General features: G+C 38.3%; 2 protein-coding genes across 2 annotated transcripts in view; both read left to right on the top strand.

Moving 5' to 3' along the window:
• Window positions 1–20,511, top strand: part of RBM38 (RNA binding motif protein 38) — a 493,989-nt gene that overhangs the window by 410,464 nt on the left and 63,014 nt on the right. The window lies entirely within an intron of this gene.
• On the top strand, window positions 832–15,634 carry SPO11 (SPO11 initiator of meiotic double stranded breaks). Its single transcript, XM_050745311.1, has 13 exons — window positions 832–988; window positions 3,166–3,279; window positions 4,513–4,601; window positions 5,013–5,079; window positions 5,942–6,050; window positions 6,394–6,480; window positions 7,091–7,127; window positions 7,470–7,579; window positions 9,970–10,069; window positions 10,680–10,717; window positions 11,796–11,872; window positions 14,377–14,488; window positions 14,987–15,634. The coding sequence occupies exons 1-13, from the start codon at window positions 858–860 to the stop codon at window positions 15,104–15,106; spliced, it is 1,191 nt and encodes a 396-aa protein (XP_050601268.1). The 5' UTR covers window positions 832–857; the 3' UTR covers window positions 15,107–15,634.

Here is a 20,511-nt window from a genome sequence, read left to right as displayed (position 1 = left end):
CTCAGCCTCCCTAGTAGCTGGGACTACAGGTGAGCACCACTGTGCATGGCTATGAAATAACTTTCTAGTGAAAGTATATACCAAACATTATATGAGACGTAGTTACCCTAAAAAAAAAGTATTTGTTGTTTATCTGAAATTCTAATTTAACTGGTTGTCCTGTATTTTCATTTGCTAAATTCGTCTGCCCTACAGAGTGGGAGGGCTGGGATTTTAACCCAGGCCTGTCTGCTCTGAGCAGACCTTTCCTGGCTCCCGCAAATTAGGATGACACATTAGGAACTTTCTGGGGTTCTTAAGGGAATTAGAAGAGGGACCTGAGTGCAAAGGGCTTTGGAGGCATTCAACTGCTATGAAACGTTAATAAGGACAGAGATTGCACTTGCCTCAATCACAGCTGAACCCAGTGCCGAGAGCTGTAATCCCATACAGCTGGATCTTCACCATTATGTATTTTAATGAAAAATCGCTGATACTGCTGTCCCTAAACAGCCCACACCCAAAATAATTAAATCATCTCAAGGGACTCTGGATCCAATATCCGCAGCAGGCCACACAAACATCTCTCAGTTCAGCCACGCGGAGCCCACGTCTGCGCGACCGAAGCTCAGGGAGGCGCCTGCCTCAGGGCCTCGTAGGTGGGACCGTGCCTGAGAGCCCTGCGCTTGCGCACTCCGAGCCCTGCGCTTGCGCACTCCACGCCCTGCACTACGCACAGGCCCGTCCAGCCCCGCCTCTGGGTGTGGGACGTGCGCACGCGCTGGCCGCTCAGAACGCGCGGGAAAGGCACGCAGCCTCGCCCCAAAGGCGCAGCCTGGAACAGGGGCTTCTGGAGCATCTGGCAGCCCACCACCCTCATGGCCTTTGCACCTATGGGGCCCGAGGCCTCGTTCTTCGAGGTTTTAGACCGACACAGAGAGTCCCTGCTGGCTGCCCTGAGGAGAGGTGGCCAGGAGCCCCCCAGTGGGGGAAGCCGCGTGGCCTCCAGGTACAGGAGCTGGTGCTGAGGTGCGAGGCAGCCACTCTGTAGAGAAGTCGGGCGTTCTTCCCGGCGCCGGGCTGCCTCCTAGTGTTGAGGCTGAGGAGGCACCCCTTGGAGGGCCAGCCTGGAACCCCCAAAAAGATCCTTCCTAAGTACCCGCCACCTGCTTTGAACCCTTATTTTGAACTCAAAAAGAAAGCCAGGTGTCAATCCCCCTTCTGTGGCTTCCAGGATGTTCCCTTCTGGAATGTTCCAGGAGGCTCTCTGCAGCTGGTTTGGAAGATTTCCTAAAGATCCTTTATAGGTTGGGGAGTTTGGGGTACAGTTAGCTTTGTATTTTTTAAACGTTTTTTCAGATAAAATTTTAGGTTAAACTTTAAGGTTTTTTTGTTTTGTTTTTGTTTGAGAAAGAAAATGTGTTGTATGTCTTCTCTCAGTAAGCGAATGGTTTTCTCAGAGTTAACAAGGACATCAACACATTTTAAGTGGTTTATAATAAGACAACATGTTTTATTGTTTTGGAAGTGGAGACAAAGTATATATTTTAAATGATGTATTTAAAATCAATTACAGGAACCCTTCAGCTACCCATGTTGGAATTAACCACGGAAAACATGGTTACGTGATTGACCACTTTCACTTAAAAATACTTTGTTTTGTTTCCTTGACCTGCTTTCTTGGTTGATTGCTCAGCAAAGTTTTTCAGCCTTTTATTTTTAAGCCCAAACCAACCACCAAAAAATCTGAAAAACCTACAAGCAAACCAATTTTTGCAAAAGAATTTAGTTTGAGGGAGAACTTAGGAGAGTGAGGGAAAAGGAGAGTGGCAAGTCCCTTGTTAATAGCGCAGACGTAGATAAATCTGATAGTATCTTAAAGTTGGTTACAGTATTATCCTGCAACACTTTTTTTCTCCAAACTAGGAAAAATGAGTATTTGGGTCAGTTGTTACCTCCCAATATTAGAATAGATTAAAAGTTTTAAAATCCATTTTCTGATACACAAGTTTTCAGTAAAAACTCTGAAGTTCCTGTGGAAATTAAAGCTCTCAACATTTTGCCTGTTTTCTAGAGTGCATTTGATTTCTCTTCCTAGACAATAAGCTTAATGGTGTTTATAACAGAACAACATTTTTTGAAGCTGATGGCTTGTGAAATTAACAGTCAGCTGACAGAAAACTGGGCTTAGTCTTCGCATTTTGCTGTAGAGTGGCGTAATCGCTGCCAAGTCACCGTTTGTTGCAGAACTCACACTTTATTCTTTTTTTTTTTTTTTTTTTTTTTTTTTTTTTTTGAGACGGAGTCTCGCTCTGTCGCCCAGGCTGGAGTGCAGTGGCGCGATCTTGGCTCACTGCAAGCTCCACCTCCCGGGTTCACGCCATTCTCCTGCCTCAGCCTCCTGAGTAGCTGGGACTACAGGCGCCCGCCATCACCCCGAGCTTGTGTGTGTGTGTGTGTGTGTGTGTGTGTGTGTATTTTTAGTAGAGACAGGATTTCACCGTGTTAGCCAGGATGGTCTCAATCTCCTGACCTCGTGATCTGCCCGCCTCGGCCTCCCAATGTACTGGGATTACAGGCGTGAGCCACCGCGCCCGGCCTCACGATTTTTTCTTTCCAGGGTAGTAATTAAGCGTTTTCTTTTTTGTATCACTAAATTTCAGAAGAGCCGATTTTAAGGCTTGAGATTAACTAGGCTAATGTGCGACCACAAAAGGTGTTTCTTTTGAAATTTTTGCATTGCATTTTTGGGAAAGAAATTCAAAGCCAATATTGTATCACTTTTTAATTAAAACATGTATCAGTAGTATGTCAAATTTGTATTAAAGTTCAGCTAGATTATGGTAGGTTAATATGAAGTGTAGATAAAAATATAGTTGTAAATTTAGTCATTAATGTAAAAGGGAGACCTTCAATTGGTAATTGCTTGAGAAGTAAAATTACAAGCAAATGAAATTTATTTGTAAATACAGTTGCTTTAATGCAGTAGTAAAGGTTTAATGGGAGAGATAATTATTGACATGGATTACCTAGTCTTTCTCTTTTTTAAAAAATCCCTTCCCAATTACCTAGTCTTAAAAAAGAATAAAATAAAAAGTTACTTTAATATTGATCTGGGAAAATCTTACATATTATAAAGTCAAAATTTATGATTAAGATGGAATCATGCTGTGTTTATTGTTTCAGTTCTGAGGTTCTTGTATCTATAGAAAATATTATCCAAGACATAATCACAAGCTTGGCAAGAAACGAAGCACCTGCATTCACGATAGACAACAGATCAAGCTGGGAAAACATAAAGTGGGCATTTTGCATTTTCATTTTTTAAATGCAGTATCTATGTCATTATTTGAATTATTTGAGTTAGAGTTCTGGTCATTTTTTTTTTCATTTTATTGCCATTACCTTGCCAAAAAAAAGGATTTAGGAAGTTTACATAATACATACCATACAGAGAGGTGATGTAAACTAGAAGTAGGTGTGAAAGATGAGGCAAAGGGAAAACAATGCTAGCACCAACAGAATGGAGCACCAGAAGATGTTAGAATTCCAAATGCATGTGATAAAGTCTCATAATTTTGCTAAAAATAGACACTAAACTTGGAGCTATGCTTTCTAGCAGACAGAGGGGGAGATGTCATGGGTGCAATTCTCATATATACCACAAAAGCAAACCACTTGCTCACGAAGTATAACCAATCCTGATACCAGACCAAAATAAAAGTATCCTGAACATACAGCACATTTTAGCCTTTCTCCTAACAGACCTTCTACCCCTGCTAAGTCATGTGTCCAAAAAGGGTAAAATCAGCAAACAGCTTTATCAGAATTATTGAACCTGGTTATACAGGTTTTTTTCAGCCTCTCATATTTTGTAAGAGGTACAGAAACAAAATGAAAGGAATTTTGAGTCTCCTTCCTCACTATTGTTTTATGATCTATATAAGTAATATAAGCTGTATACTTTTCAGTCATGTTTTGAAAGATGGGTTTTACCTAGCTTTGAAGCAGCTTACACCTGACATATCCACCTGGTGCCTTCTGCCACCTTTAGGGGAAGTTTGGCAGTTCAGCTTAACAACCTAATACAATTGCTATTTTATGCAGTGTAATTTTGCAGGTAAACCAGAAATGAAACATTTCAAAGCTTATTAAATTGAGTAAAATTATTAAATGAGTAGATTATTAAAATGAGTAAAGTACTAATTGTGAAATATTTGAAAACGTTTTACATATACTAAAAATGTCTTCCCAGGAAAAAAGTATGCACACACACACAAACACACTCCCACACCCCCTAATCAAAGGTATTAGCTCATTTATGTTAAATGGTTTATCTTGGTGCCTCTGTTTGTCACAAATCTAATTTCCTAGTTATCACCTGGAATGATCTATGCTTTCAAACCAGTTGATCCTAAGCTTCAGTGCTTAAATTGAGAAGAAGTATGGGTTTTAAAGACCATAAGTATATATTGTTTGGTGTTTAGAAGTTGTCTTTTTCACTTTATTCCTTTGCTTTAAACAAAACGACAGGTTTGAAGATTCTGTAGGTCTTCAGATGGTATCCCATTGCACCACAAGAAAGATCAAAAGTGATTCACCAAAATCAGTTAAAAAATTTGGTAAGTTAATTGTTCTTAGCTTTTGGTAATAAAGGATAAATAAATTTTGTTATCTTCTTCATTTTATTTGTTCCCAGTTAAATAATTTTACTTGTTTTAATAGACCACTTTTGTACATAAAATAAATTTCTAGAATTTTTCATTGTCAATAACTATGGAAGTAGGTTATCAACATAAACATATTTTTCAAGGTATATGGTTCAGTGCAAAATCATCCTCTTAGTTTTGCTGTCCATAGAGCAATTAATTTTAACTGATTCCTCAGGTAATTGTTCTGTACTTAACCCTCCCATTTTGGAAAGATAATTTTTTAAATGTTAACTGAAGTTAAGTTAAAATCCTTGATAGCAGTATCTTTTGAATCAATAAGAGAAATGATGAGCAACTTATTTGTTGAATCTTATTTTCCAGCTCTAATCCTTAAAATATTGTCCATGATTTATAAGTTAGTACAGAGCAACACTTATGCAACCAAAAGGTAAATATATTGTTCTAGTAAATTACTCTTTAAAATGTAATGTGAGAATTACTTGGATTAACTTTTATTATATACTTTGAAAAGTTACATAAGACTAAACTATGGCTCATAATTTACTTTTTTTACATGTTGTGTTTTCATCCAGTTAAAGCTTTCTTCGGTTAACACTCTAATACTTGTCATATTCAAAGAGAATATGGTTGCCGGGTGCGGTGGCTCAAGCCTGTAATCCCAGCACTTTGGGAGGCCGAGACGGACGGATCACGAGGTCAGGAGATGGAGACTGTACTGGCTAACATGGTGAAACTCCGTCTCTACTAAAAATACAAAAAATTAGCCGGGCGTGGTGGCGGGCGCTTGTAGTCCCAGCTACTTGGGAGGCTGAGGCAGGAGAATGGCGTGAACCCAGGAGGCGGAGCTTGCAGAGAGCCAAGATGGCGCCACTGCACTCCAGCCTGGGCGGCAGAGCGAGACTCCATCTCAAAAACAAAACAAAACAAAAAACAAAACAAAACGAAAAGGCCGGGCGCGGTGGCTCAAGCCTGTAATCCCAGCACTTTGGGAGGCCGAGACGGGCGGATCACGAGGTCAGGAGATCGAGACCATCCTGGCTAACACGGTGAAACCCCGTCTCTACTAAAAAATACAAAAAAACTAGCCAGGCGAGGTGGCGGGCGTCTGTAGTCCCAGCTACTCGGGAGGCTGAGGCAGGAGAATGGCGTGAACCCGGGAGGCGGAGCTTGCAGTGAGCCGAGATCTGGCCACTGCACTCCAGCCTGGGCGACAGAGCGAGAGTCCGTCTCAAAAAAAAAAAAAAAAAAGAATATGGTTAATTAAAAATATGTATTTTAAATTTTCACAGAGACATATATTACACTGACAGCCAACTCTTTGGCAACCAGACTGTTGTGGACAATATTATCAATGACATTTCTTGTATGTTAAAAGTGTCAAGGAGGAGTCTGCATATAGTAAGTAGTACCTAATACAAAGCATTTTATTTTAAAACAAAATGCTTGCATAAAACATAATTTTAAAACATAATATAGCCTTGATATTATTTGATGCTGCATTTTTCTCACTATAAATTTAAATAATAGATTCTCAATATATTCCTATGGGTGAATGGACCAAACTGATGAATTACCAAATATTTTTTAATTCCTAAATACCTTTACATATTTTCTCTTTCGTCTCTTAAATTTCAATCCAAGTGAAAATACCAGTAATTTAGCAGATGAACACGAGGAGTGACTTAATAGCGTAAAACATATTCATGAAACAGGTTTCAAATATGTCTACTATTTTTTGCAGTTATCTACATCAAAAGGTTTAATTGCTGGCAACTTAAGATATATCGAGGAAGATGGCACCAAAGTGAATTGTACCTGTGGTGCAACGGTAAGAAGCATCATCGATGTTTTCACAGCTTTAACTCTTTTAGCTCCTTCAGTTTTGAAGCCTAATTGTATTTCTTGCTTTGTTATGTAACCTAGAGCTTAAGATTTCAAAATAAAACTGAAAGATGAATAGGAATATGCTTTACAGTACTGTACATTACGTAGTTTCAAAATATGCTAATTGTCAAATGTCAGATTGAAATAAGCATACATATACAACTCTTTAAAAATGCACCATTATTTTCAGATAAAGTGTAGCTTGATCATTTTAGCATGGTTATTTAGTAATCTTCATTAAATGTTCCGGTTCTGAAAGCGATATTTTTAATACTAAACTATTTGCTGGGCTTAGATACAAAGAGAGTCCACAATACTAAACTTAGTACCCCTGTTGGGAGAATTGCTGTGAGTCATATGCCGATTTTCTCACTGAGGGGTAAAGCTGTTTTCTAGTATTTTTTAACAGAGGAATAAGTCTCTGATGACTGGTATGGTCAAAGAAAAATAAAAACAGAGGGCTTTGTGATAAACTAAAAAGTGTGGTTTTTTGCTTTTTATGTGAGATAAAAACTGTTTTTCTTTTGTTTGTTTGTTTTTGTTTTTTTTAAAAGGCTGTTGCTGTGCCATCTAATATTCAAGGAATTCGGAGTATCCTTTAAGTGGGAAAACTATTTAAACTTTTGGAATGTTCATTCATTCATTCATTCCTTTGGTAAGCCAAGCCTTCATAATGTGTAAGGAACAAGTTAGACCCTATAGCAGTCAAGATGAACACACCATGGTCCTTTCTTTAGGACTCTTTTAGGAGCTCAACATCTAGTGGAAGAGACAGATATCTGAATATATGAATAGATATGTTTATATGTTTGAAGGTACAAATTAAAATGTTGTATCTATAGCTGCTTTTGAGTTATCTCTATGGCACCTTAATTTAGTTGGTGATTAAACTGAAATACTCTTGCTTTCAAATTATCAGCCTTAACTTCACAGATTTAGTTACAGATGCAAAGTTTGTATTAATTGTAGAAAAAGATGCAACATTTCAGCGGCTCCTAGATGACAACTTTTGCAACAAATTGTCTCCATGCATCATGATTACGGTATATTATCTAACTTTACTATAATTCCAATACTAATATATACTGTTATGGTGATTGGTAAGAGGATTTACAATATTATCTACACAATGTCCTGTTTTCAATATAATGCATCCTTTGGGATCATAGAACAGAAATTTCCAAGGCATTTATTTAAACATCCTCAAAGCTGGCTGTCACCTCAAGTTCATTTTTTTTTTTAATAGAGACAGGGTCTCACTCTGTTGCCCAGGCCAAAGTACCATGGCATGATCATAGAGCGCTGTAACCTTGATAAGTTCATGTTTCTAAAACCACACTCAAAAGCTTTCTTCCTTGAAGAGCTGAGTGTTCCTGCCACTTGTCCTGTGGCTATCAATGCAGATACTGCAATGAGGTCCACACGTCAGAGTCAGTTTGACTTACTGCTGACATCCCATGGTCACCAAGTCCTTTTGAATTGGCCTTGGGAATCTCTTTCATTTCAGCCCTTTCCCCTTAATCCTTCCCCTTTCATTCTGACACAAGACAACCACCTGGTAGCCTCCAGACAGGCCCCTGACTTCAATTATCTCTCACTCTACCTAACTGATTCCCTGCCACACCAGACTTGTCATTTCCCTCCTCGCCAGTTCAAAAACTTTTGGTTTTGTCTGATACTTCTGCTCTAAATCTGGATGCCTCTGTGGAAATGGTCAGCCCTTCTAAGACTCCATTCCGCCTCCTCTCCAGGGCAGCGCTCCTCGCTGCCTCCACAAACATCCCTCACAAATGCCTCTCAAGAAGGGGCTGGGACTCGAGGGCCATATTAGGAAGAGCTATTTTCCACCAGGTCCTTTAATACTGTTTGACTCCTCTACTGTGTTCATGTGCTATTATTTTTCCCAAAGAACATTGTGAAAATACACTAAGTACCCATGATGAGCTAGGAGCCCTGCTAAGCACTTGACATAGTGAGAGTTCACATTTACTGGTGTTTATCACATATCAACTTGTAAAGGCTCTCAACGGCCTTAGGAGGTAGGTACTAACATCATCGTCACCTTAATAATGGGGTACTGGAATGCAGGAAGGTATTTTTACCACATCTCGATGGCTATTCAAAACCAGGACTGGATTTGAATAGTTGAACTCCATGTCACTATAATGCCATCACTCGGTGTGACAGGCACATTTATGCTGAGTTTATAGATAAAGCCATGGCCTAAAGAGACTAAGAAACTTGCCCAACATCACACCACTGATGATGGGCAGAGAGGGAATTCAAACTCGCAGCAGTAACCCAAAGCCCATTCTGAATCTCTAGGGCTACTCTGCGCTCTTCCTCTGCTCCGTTTCATTTGGTTTTCTGCTTTTCTCTAACATTGTTGTAACACTCTTCAGTTTACTTTTCTACATAATTATTATTTTAATGACTTCATAATACTATCGCACCAGTTAAGTTTTATTAAACCCTAAATTTAAGCCAGGTACTCTTCTAAGTGCTTTATGATTATTAAATAATTTAATTCCTATAATAATCCTATATGTTGTCACAGAGCCCCAGACCACAGAGTGGGTTTGTTACTCATTCATGTTCATGTTGCTAAGAAGTAGCAGAGCTGAGATGCGAACTCAGGCTGCCTGGCCCCGCAACTGGTGCAGATCACCACTGCACTATGCTGCCTCTCCACATCCCTGTTGTTAGATATTTTGGCTATTTATATTAGTTTTTGCCATTTTAAATAACACTTCAGTGAGCATCTTTAAATATGTAGGGTGTTTATTATTTCTGTTTTTGCTGAAATATTTCCTTAGGATCATTTCCTAGGACTGGCATAATTCCCAGTCCTTCACTCTGTTTGTATATAATGTACAATTTTTTTCACAGTCAACACCAGGCTTTCAGCACCTGAAATCCAAGGTAGGAAGATGTAACCTTTTTTTTTTTTTTTTTTTGGTGCTGTGACTCAGATATGAACCAGGGTTGCTGTGGCCACATGCAGAGTACTAACCATTGTATGAGCATAACTTGTAATTTTTCCATTATTATTATTATTATTATTTTGAGATGGAGTTTCACCCTTTTTGCCCAGGCTGGAGTGCAATGGCGTGATCTCAGCTCATTGCAACTTCTGCCTTGTAGGTTCAAGTGGTTCTCCTGTCTCAGCCTCCTGAGTACCCGGGATTACAGGCATGTACCACCACACCTGGCTAATTTTGTATTTTTAGCAGAGACGGGGTTTCACCACGTTGGCCAGACTGGTCTCAAACTCTTGACCTCAGGTGATCCCCCCACCTCGGCCTCCCAACGTGCTGGGATTACAGGCGTGAACCACTACATCCAGCCTAACTTTTAAATTATTAATAAGAGTGTAGTTGTAACCATTTTATTCTTCTGAAGTTAAAATTCTTAATTTTCATCTTGCTTTTAGGGAAAGGGAGTTCCTGATCTAAACACAAGACTTTTAGTCAAGAAACTCTGGGATACGTTTCATGTTCCTGTTTTCACTCTTGTAGATGCTGATCCACATGGTAATTTATCATTGGACTATTTACAACAATAGTCATAACTAAATCATATTTGTAGTTGTGTTTTTCTTTTTCTTTTTTCTTTTCTTTTTTTTTTTTTTGAGATCGAATCCTGCTCTGTCACCCAGGCTGGAGCACAAAGGCGCGATCTCGGCTCGCTGCAACCTCTGCCTCCCGGGTTCAAGTGATTCTCCTGCCTCAGCCTCCTGAGTAGCTGGAACTACAGGCACATGCCACCATGCCTGGCTAATTTTTTGTAGTTTTAGTAGAGATGGGGTTTCACCATGTTGGCCAGGCTGGTCTCGAACTCCTGACCTCAGGTAATCTGCCCACCTCGGTCTCCCAAAGTGCTGGGATTACAGGTGTGAGCCACCATGCCCAGCCTGTAGTTGTGTTTTCTACTCTCAGGACACTTTTATAAAACATTTTAAAAGAAAATAATTACATTAAAATTAGGTCTATAATTATTTGAGACAATTTATTGTTATTTTGTCATATTAAACTGAGAACGATAAATTTTTCACTGGCGATGTCCACAAAATTAAAATTGTAAATAGTAGATAAAATTTGAGAGTGCAAATTAACCTGTAATATGTAAACTTTCTTTTAACAGGCATAGAAATAATGTGCATCTATAAGTATGGATCTATGGTAAGTATAGAAAAGCAGTTTTCCCTTTTTATTATTTAGATATTTTATATTCACCGAGGTGATTTCTGCATTTACTAATCACTCCCAAGTAGGCTGACAGTACCCAAAGTGTACCAGAGGGCCTAGTATCCTATTCTAGGAGCAATCTGTGTGTCGGCGGCTGTGACTCCAGCTCCCAGTATGACCAGTGCAACCACAGATGACAGAGTGGGATTAGCTATGGGCAAGTGGCATTATTATCCTGCACTCTCTTGGCATACTGAAGGAACTGTGGGGCTCTGGGGTAATAACAACGCTGTCTAATCACCAAATATACTCTAAATATTATATAGAGCCTTGAATTCTGACTTTTCTAATCCCTTTTCTCCCACTATAAGGAGAAATGGAAACAATAAATGTCACCGCCAGTGTCTACAATTACCATGTACGAGTGGCCTCACAGTGTGGCCCGAAGCCAGCAGCATCAGCATCATCTGGAAGATTCTTAGAAATGCAAATCTCAGTTCCCATCCAGAACTACCGAGCCAAAATCTCTAGGGGTGGGATCCTCCAAGGGATTCTGATGCATGGCAAAATTTATAGCAGATGAAAAGGATGGTGGAGCAGGGTGTAAGATGGGGAATCATGAACAATAAGAAATGTAGGTCAGAGAGCTTCATTTATAGTTTGCTTTAGAAAATTAATTCAGAAACACTACATAGAAGTTGTTGTTGTTGTTCTTTTGTTGCTGTTTTGAGACAAGGTCTCACTTTGTCACCCAGGCTGGAGTGTGGTGGTACAGTGACAGCTCACTGCAAATTTGGACTTTTGAACTCAAGCCATCCTCCTGCCTTGGTCTCCCAAAGTGCTGGGATTACAGGCATGAGCCACCGCACTTAACCCAGAAAGTTTTAACACCTTCACTGAAAGCCCAGCTTAGCATAGCTCCTGATGGTTTTCTTACTTCTGTGGGCTCTGGGCATGTGAAGCCAGCTTTAGTACTTGTCCTTCTTAATAAGTGAAAAATTTGACTGAAAAACAAGAATGCTAATTTTCTGCAATTTAGCCTCACCTAATATACTTTTGTTCTTTATTTTAGTCTATGTCTTTTGAAGCTCATCATCTCACAGTTCCAGCTATTAGATGGCTTGGTCTTCTCCCTTCTGATCTGAAAAGGTTAGATAGTATAGCAGAACTAGGATATTTAAAATGACAATTCATTGTCATATGTAACAATAAGCCTAAAAAGTCACTACAAGGAAAAGCTCTTAATGTTTTTTCTTTATATTGTCCACAATGACTTATGATTATATAATTATGAATTAAATTCATTAATGTTTCTGTTTCAACTAAAATACTTAACACATGAATTTGGTTAATGTGTTACACTTTCAGCTAGCTAAAAACTGTTTTTGTTTTACTCTTATGGTGAAGACATTTTATACACTGTTTGTACTTAAAAGTACAATACATTGTAGGCCGGGCACATGGTGGCTAATGCCTGTAATCCCAGCACTTTGAGAGGCCAAGGCGGGTGGATTGCTTGAGGCCAGGAGTTTGAGACCAGCCAGGGCAACATGACAAACCCTGTCTCTACTAAAAATACAAACATTAGCCAGGTGTGGTGGTGCATGCCTGTAATCCCAGCTACCGGGAAGGCTGAGGCACAAGAATTGCTTGAACCTGGGAGACAGCAGTTGCAGTGAGCCACAATCGTACCACTCCACTCCAGCCTGGGTGATAGAGTGAGACTCTGTCTCCAAAAAAAAAAAAAAAAAAAAAAAAAAAAAAAAAAAAAACGAACCATATGAGTCAATTTTGTCGTAGATTTAAATTTTTAACTTCAAAAGAAAAATATCATTTTAAGATTGTTAAAATTTGGGAACCTCAAGTTTGGCAAGTTTACTATATATGTTCATTATAGAAAAAAATATTAAGTAACAAGTTAAATATCACCTACATATCAGCAGCCTTACCTTTGTAAATTTTTTTTCTGTGCATAGCCGTAACTTTTTCACAAAACTGAGATCATACTCTGTTATTTTGTAATCTGCTTTTTTTCAAACACAACACAATGTGATCACTTTTCCATGTCAATAAAGTACATTTCTTATTTTAGCGTCTTTTGTTGCTGAGTTTTAATTCTAGATGTGCTAGTGTTTATTCAGCCATCCCCTCATAGCCATTTAGGTGGTTTCCAAATCTCTGTTCTGATAGGTAGTGCTTTGATGGAATCTCTTGTAACTAAATCTCTACGCACATCCTTAATTAGTCCCTCAGGCTGAATTCCCAGAAGAACTGGTGGGTCAAAGAGGATCCCCGTAATCAGGGTTTGACTGCTGTCCGGATAGATTAAGTATCTTGCTTTCTCTGAAGAGTAAGAGTCCACCTGTCCCTCAGCTTACTGCATTAACATTTTTTTTCACCTCTGCTAATGTGATATTTAAAAATGTTTTCTTATTGTTATAACTGGTCAGTAAGAATGAATTTAAATATGTTTATTGGATTTCTTTAAGTGGTGAGCAATCCTTGATAACAGGTGCTTGTTTCCTAAATATGGAATGTGAACAGGTTTTGGGTGATCAGCCACTTTCTACAAAATGAGGGTCCAAAAGGAAACATTTCATTTTTTATTTTTGAATATTTACACTCCAGTGAATTAACGTGTTCAATTTAGTGCATGTGTGTCATGGTCAAAATCCCTTGGGGGTGATCTGTTTGTATAAAAACAATTTTAACACAAATTCAAGACATATGATCTGATAATTATTAAGGTGAATGGCTTCAAGAAACTCTAGCTGCATCTCATAAATTCTATCAGTGCACTAAAAAGCCATTCCAAATGAATATACGATCAAAGGAAAAACACTATGGTAGCTACAGAAGCGGGCTGCAAGGGAAATCCTCTAGGCCTCCCTTTCAATCAAATTGTCACCCCTATCCAAGAGCTGCCCCTGGCAAATGGTCATAATTATGGACACATTAAAAAAGACTCTCCTGGGAAATCTAGGATTTGTGACTTCAAAAGGTAGACCACACCATAAATCCAGGACCTCTCATGTTCTATTTTTAAAACACATACCATAATAAAGTTATATTCCATGTTTTTCAAATTTAAAACTAGATAGGTAAGAATGTGTTTGTGTGTGTGTGTATGTGTAAAGTGATAAAAGTGAGAGACTAATTTCCATGGCCCAGAATCTTCAATGAATTATGAAGAATTAAATACTCAATGGAACCTAAAGTCCCTCAGTGAATCTCAGCCATTGGCCATGCATATTGGAGCTCACTGCCAGAAGAGTGTGAGGCTCTGAGAGGCCTAACTGTACATTATTAAGCTGCCCTGGTATCTATATACATGATGGTAGTGCTATTGGCATTTGTTTAATAACCAATATCAGTCTTCCTGTCATCCTGTCATCATCCCACGAGTGTGACATGAAGGAAAACAAAAACTTTAGAATCTTACTGTGGAAACACAAACTTCCACTATGAACTTGAAAACGTGCTGGTCTTGAGACATGACAGATCCCCTCAATCCTGGATGTAAGAGGTAGATCTGTACTAATTTTCTTATTTCTGAGTTTCTTGAAGTAGTACAATAAATACAGGCAAAAATACATGACAATCAAGTTACAGAAACACTTTTTTACTGATTTTTTTCACCTACTTTTTTCCAGGTTAAATGTACCTAAAGATAGTTTGATTCCACTGACAAACAGGGACCAAATGAAACTTGACAGTATCCTGAGGAGACCTTATGTTACCTGCCAACCATTTTGGAGAAAAGAAGTATGTTTCTTTTTACAATTCAAGTGTTGCATGTTTAATTGTTTTTACTTTAGTAGTGGCTATTCACATCGTATTTTGAAAATATCCCTCTTGAAATTTTATATGACACGACTAACATAAGTGTTGCTTGGCGGTAAATAGTTGTTGAAATTGAGTCATATGAATGCTAATAGATGAGATCAGTGAATGCAGCTGGCCTGTTTTTATCCTTATCATGGTTATATACACATTCTTGATGGCTGTATCATAGTTTGTGGGATTAAAAAAAGGAAGAAGAAATCATAAAGATTCAGACTATCCCTAATTACTGAAGACAGCATACAGAGTATTCTCACTCCAGATATTTTTAACTGTAGCAGCTCTAGAATATTCTGGCTGACCCTTAAGGCTATTGTCCCTGGTTTTGGAGAATAACGCAATTCTAGATTACTAGTTTGTTGAATTGACAGAAATGCAGCTAAGAACTCTGGTATGAGTATATTTTACTTTTATTGACAGATGGAAATAATGGCAGACTCTAAAATGAAGGCAGAAATTCAAGCTTTGACTTTCCTATCATCAGATTATCTTTCCAGAGTGTACTTACCCAACAAATTAAAATTTGGAGGATGGATATAAAAATAAATCAGAAGAACTTCTGATTGCCAGAGGCTTTTCATTAGTTTTGTTTTGATTGGCAAATACTATTGTGGAAAGAACATATATTATATTCTTAATTCTTAAAGGTGAAATAAAATAACTTTCCTTTAATTATTTTTTTTTGTCAAAACAAATGCTGTACTCCAATTTTCTTTAGAAGGCCTTATTCTATCCTCTGTAGAGACAGATTTCTATCCTATCTTCTAAAGTAAATTATAAAAGAATATGTTATTTTGACCTTTATGTTTGAAAAAATAATATTTTATACATGTCATCAAAGTCTACAAAATACTTTATTTACCTTCTACGATATAACTAATGTTAAGGCATAAAGTATCTTACTGGTAACAGAAATCATAATGATCTGAATTTGAGATGTTGCAAATGAACTGTGGTGTCCAGTAGTTTCTTCTTACATTTTCCTTTGCCTTTATACTTAGGGGTCTTACTCCATTAATTCATTTGTTAAGTTAGTAAAATTCGGTATGAATAAATATTTGGATTGATATAGTCTTCAGTGTTTTGCTTTATTTTGTATTGAGCCTACTTTTTATTGATAATATTATTTATTTGAAAAGTTTCTCCAAGGTCTTGAATGCTTCTCTAGTCTAGGTCTGTAGAACAAAAAACTTCTTCAGTTTTAAGATCTGCAGAAGTCTCAGATTTTAATAAGGTACTTCTCCAACAGTAAATATGTGACCTTTTCCCTCCATAAACCTATCTTAATTTTGCCAGAGATGAGTTTTATGATTTTATTCTGTGCTTTCAGTAAACCTTTAATTGCACTGAAAGTTTCTTGTGCTTGCAAGCAAGAATAAGAATTTATAGAAGCACAGAAATATTGTTAGTTATCTTGTAAAGAGAAATGGTAACAATAGTAATAATATATACCATTTCTGAGAACTTATATGTGCCAATCACTGCTGATTCAGTGTCTCATTCAATTCTCCCAAGGACCTTGTAATTACTCTGTCACTACACCATGGTTTACAGGTGAGAACACTGAGGATGCTATTTGTCCAAAGCCACAATAATACCAGGGGACAATACTACTACTTACCTCAAGAAAATGTGGGTCTCAATGCAAAATGTAAATGTGGGATCCCTTTTTATTAAGAATTTCAAGATGATAGCAGCAGAGGCCCTTCTTAGCCTGGGGTCCTGGGTGACTTCACAGGGTGTACACCTGTGAGGCTGGGCCTGCCCAAGAGGTTGTATGTAGTAAGGACTAAATAAGGTAATATAATGATAAAGGAAAATACATACATAGCACTTGCTATGCGCTAGGTATTTTTGTAGGTGCTTTGCAAACAATAATTCACTGCATCTTCACAGAAACCTTATAAGCTAGGTACTTTAAAAAAAATCCCCATTTTACAGGTGAGAAAACAAAGGTACAGAAAGGTTAAATAACTTTCCCAAGGTCACAAAACTAATAAGCAGTGGAGCTGGGACTTAAACCCAGAAAGTCTGGGTACCATGGTGCTAGTACAGGTAAAGTACTTCACGTGTGGTCTGTGTGCACACTGCGGGAAAAGGTCTGCAAGTCTTATTGTTGGCTAGTGTCAAATCAAGATCCCCCGATACCATATGTACAATTAACAAATATGTTATATTCCCTGGTCACATAGGAACCAAACATTTCATTTTGAGAACATTCTGGTATGCTGTTAATTTTACTTACTCGTGAGACTGTCAAAAATTGTAAAAACATTTTTATAAATAAGAAAAAATTTCCTCTGAATTTATACCATACTTACTCCTTTAACATGTAACAGTGTCACTGAACTTTGGTATGCTTTGTAAAGGAAGAAATTACTAATTTAAAAATATGTTTAACCCACAACACATCTGGCTTAGGATATACTATCAAAATGGGAAGGAGTCACAAATCTACGATAGTCATTCAAATTTAAAAATAAATTTGAAAAAGACAGATCCCTCCAGTTTGGATAATTAAGTCATCTTAAGTTTATTATTGCAAATTTACTTAAAATAATTTTCAGTTATTTGGGAAACAAAAATGGAAGGAGAGCACTATATATAGTTTGACGTTACTACCTATCTTTATTAGATGAAAATGAAAAATTAATGCTAGTAGATATTTGGGAACCATCTAGAATTCTAATTCTAGAGATTTCTTTCTAAAAAGGATTACCATAATACTTAGCATTTAAAATGGTAACTGATAACAGTCATCCCATCTACCATCATCTACTATATCTAATTTGGATATTTCCATAATTTTAATCAAGAAAGAACATTAGATTGGAATCTTTGTAATTAAAGTTTTTAAAAACGAATGCAACAAGGTCAGGCACGGTGGCTCACACCTGTAATCCCAAAGCTTTGGGAGGCCCAGGCAGGAGGAGGATTGCTTGAACCCAGGAGTTCAAGACCAGCCTGGGCAAAATAATGGGACTCCCATCTCAATTTTTAAAAATTACTTGGGCATGGTGGCACACGTCCATAGTCTCATCTACTTGGGAGGTTGAGGTGGAAGGATCACTTGAGACCAAGAGTTCAATGCTGCAGTGAGCTATGATCGCACCACTGCACTCCGGCCTGGGTGACAGAGTGAGACCTTGTTTCAAACAACAATAACAACAAAAACCAGTACAATAAAAAGGTGCCCAGAAACTCTTAGTTTTCCCTGAAGGGCTCATAATGACCCTAACAAAGTAAAAGCTGCTTGTAATACCCCCCGTTTTCTGAGAAATTAGATTATAATCATTGGTGATACTAAGTGATTTCAGAAGTTATGAGTTCATAGGGAAGAAAAACCATAGTGCACTTTACAAAAATAAGGAAAATCCTCCAGGGTTTCCATCTACGAATTCCTTACTGAGTGTCTCAGTTGAGCCGCTAGTTTGATGTAGATAATCTGTTCAGTGCTGCTGAAAAGAACAGACTTTCTAAGCTGTATATACATGTACATTAAAAGATTTTCAATGGAATGTTTTTGTAGTGAAATATTGAGAAACGTGTACTTCTGTTTGCTAAATGAACTTCTGTTCACTGTTACACAGATAGGTATCCCAAGTAAACAATCCTGTAGAAACAAGCCAAGGTCGCCCTCTGCTGGCAAATGCTCACTGTGCTCTCAACTCCTTCCACTATTTTGGGTGGAAATTTCTTTGAAATGTTTTCAAGTCATTGTCTTAAGGAATGGGGTGAAAGAGTCTTGAGTCACAACAAAAGAGTTTGGGGAAAACCAAGAGGGTTTCTGTGTGACACACTCAACAGGAATCTGCTTTGTTAATCCACTTTGGATGCCCCAATTCCCGGTAAAGCCACACTTAATGTGTGCTTCTTTGCAACCAAGCTGTTCACAAAACTGTAAGCCAACATAGTACATCTCTTATTAAAAATTCAAAATGAAAAGTAACTCATGCTAAGAATATAGGCATGTTCAGTTTCCATTCACCTAGCAATTAAATAGAAACTGTACTTATTCATAAATATTCCCTGTGTAAAAATGGCAGAAAAGTTTACCAGTTTGAACGATAGTCACTACCAAAATTTAATTATTTTTCTATTGTTTAATTATTTTCACCTATATTGTATGGATCAATAATCATACAATCATACCCATGGACAAAATTTTACTGATCTCACAGGGCATGGTGGCTCACGCCTGTAATCCCAGCACTTTGGGAGGCCAAGGTGGGCGGATCACAAGGTCAGGAGTTCAAGACCAGCCTGACCAACATAGTGAAACCCCATCTCTACTAAAGATACAAAAATTAGCCAGGCGTGGTGGTGTGCACCTGTAATCCCAGCTACTGGGGAGGCTGAGTCAGGAGAATTGCTTGAGTCCTGGCGGTGGAGGTTGCAGTGAGCCGAGATTGTGCCACTGCACTCCAGCCTGGGCGACAGGGCGAGATTCCATCTAAAAAAAAAAAAAAAAAAGACTGCTCTCCCTTTTTGTTTCTAGGAGGGAAAACATAAATCAGCATAATCTGCCACCTGTGGAAGTGTAGAGTTCGGTTTTGGGGCAGGCTGCTTGCATTCCAATTCTGCCTCTACTCATTGCCTCTATGGCTGGGACAATTTACAACCTGATCTCAGTTTCATCAACCATAAAATGGGAGTAACAACAATAATAATGACTTGGTAGAGTCATGGTGGGGATTAAATGAGATTATTCATGTAACAAGAGTCTTGGAATATTAGCTATAATATTTGGGCGAGCATACTGCTCCTTAGTGGTTCCACTGATGGTATATGCAAAAGCAGTTTGTCAACTATATAACCCTAGACAGCGGGAAGAGTTTATAGAGTATGCTGAATAACCAGGATTACAGAGGAGTCTGTATCATAATAGAGACTTCTGGAAGATACCTTGGGCATTGAACTATAAAATGCAACTAGTATTAATAATGAACACGTGTAAGATACTCTGCTTGGTGCTGCAAAGCATATACCATGCAAATACCATGGAAGTAGATACAAGTTTTAAATCTGGGAATCTAGACAAGACAAATACACTATTTAATGAGGCAGAATATGCCTTGAAATCCTGACAGAACTTTGAGAGGGCTTTTGAGAGTTTAAAGGAAAGATAGTAAGAGGAGTTCCATTGAAAAAAGGATAAGAAAAGGTAGTTGAAGAAGAAGCATTTCTCAGAAATGAGTCCAAAGCTTTGCTGGTAGGAGGGTCAGGCACAGGACAGATCTCATTGGACCTACTGTGTATCAGCTGTGTGAGCTCTGGTAAGTCACATCACCTCTGTCAACTTCACTTTCCATATCTATAAAATGCAGGTAATTGCAATACCTATCTTTTAGGGCTGTTCTGGAAACTACAGAAGATGGAGCATCTAAAGCACTTAGCATAGGCTGATGCTCAAAAGAGCTATTATTACCATCATCGTCTAGACTAGAGGTTCTCAATCTTGACTGCATCTTAGAATCACCGGGGGAGCTTTTAAAAAATATTAATTTCCTCTGTTCTAGCCCAGACCTACTAAATCAGAATCTCTAAGGGTGCAGTCTAAGCATCACAGTTTTTAAAAAGCTGCCCAGGATTCTAAATGATCTACAGCCTTGGTACGGAACTGTGGTTTGTGGCCCAGCAACCTCAGCTGGGGACTTGGTAGAAATGTGGATTCTCAGGCCCATCCTAGACCTACTGAATCTGCATTTTATAAGAAGATACCCCAGATCCTAAAGCTTCCTAAGGAGGCCAAGGCACGCAGACCACACTAAGTAGTGAAGGACAGGATCCATGGTACCTACGTAACCTCACGAAATCCCTTCCTTGTGGTCTTTTCTTTCACTTTCTTCTTCAGACACTCCTAAAAGTGGGGGTTGGGAGGAACCAACCAGCTCAAACATTGGAGTGGGCATGTGTGTGAGTAGTAAGAATCCCTTAACATTTCT

This window comes from Macaca thibetana, chromosome 10, assembly GCF_024542745.1.
Source record: "Macaca thibetana thibetana isolate TM-01 chromosome 10, ASM2454274v1, whole genome shotgun sequence".
Classification (NCBI taxonomy): Eukaryota; Metazoa; Chordata; class Mammalia; order Primates; family Cercopithecidae; genus Macaca; species Macaca thibetana.
This window is presented reverse-complemented; position numbering and strand designations above follow the sequence as displayed.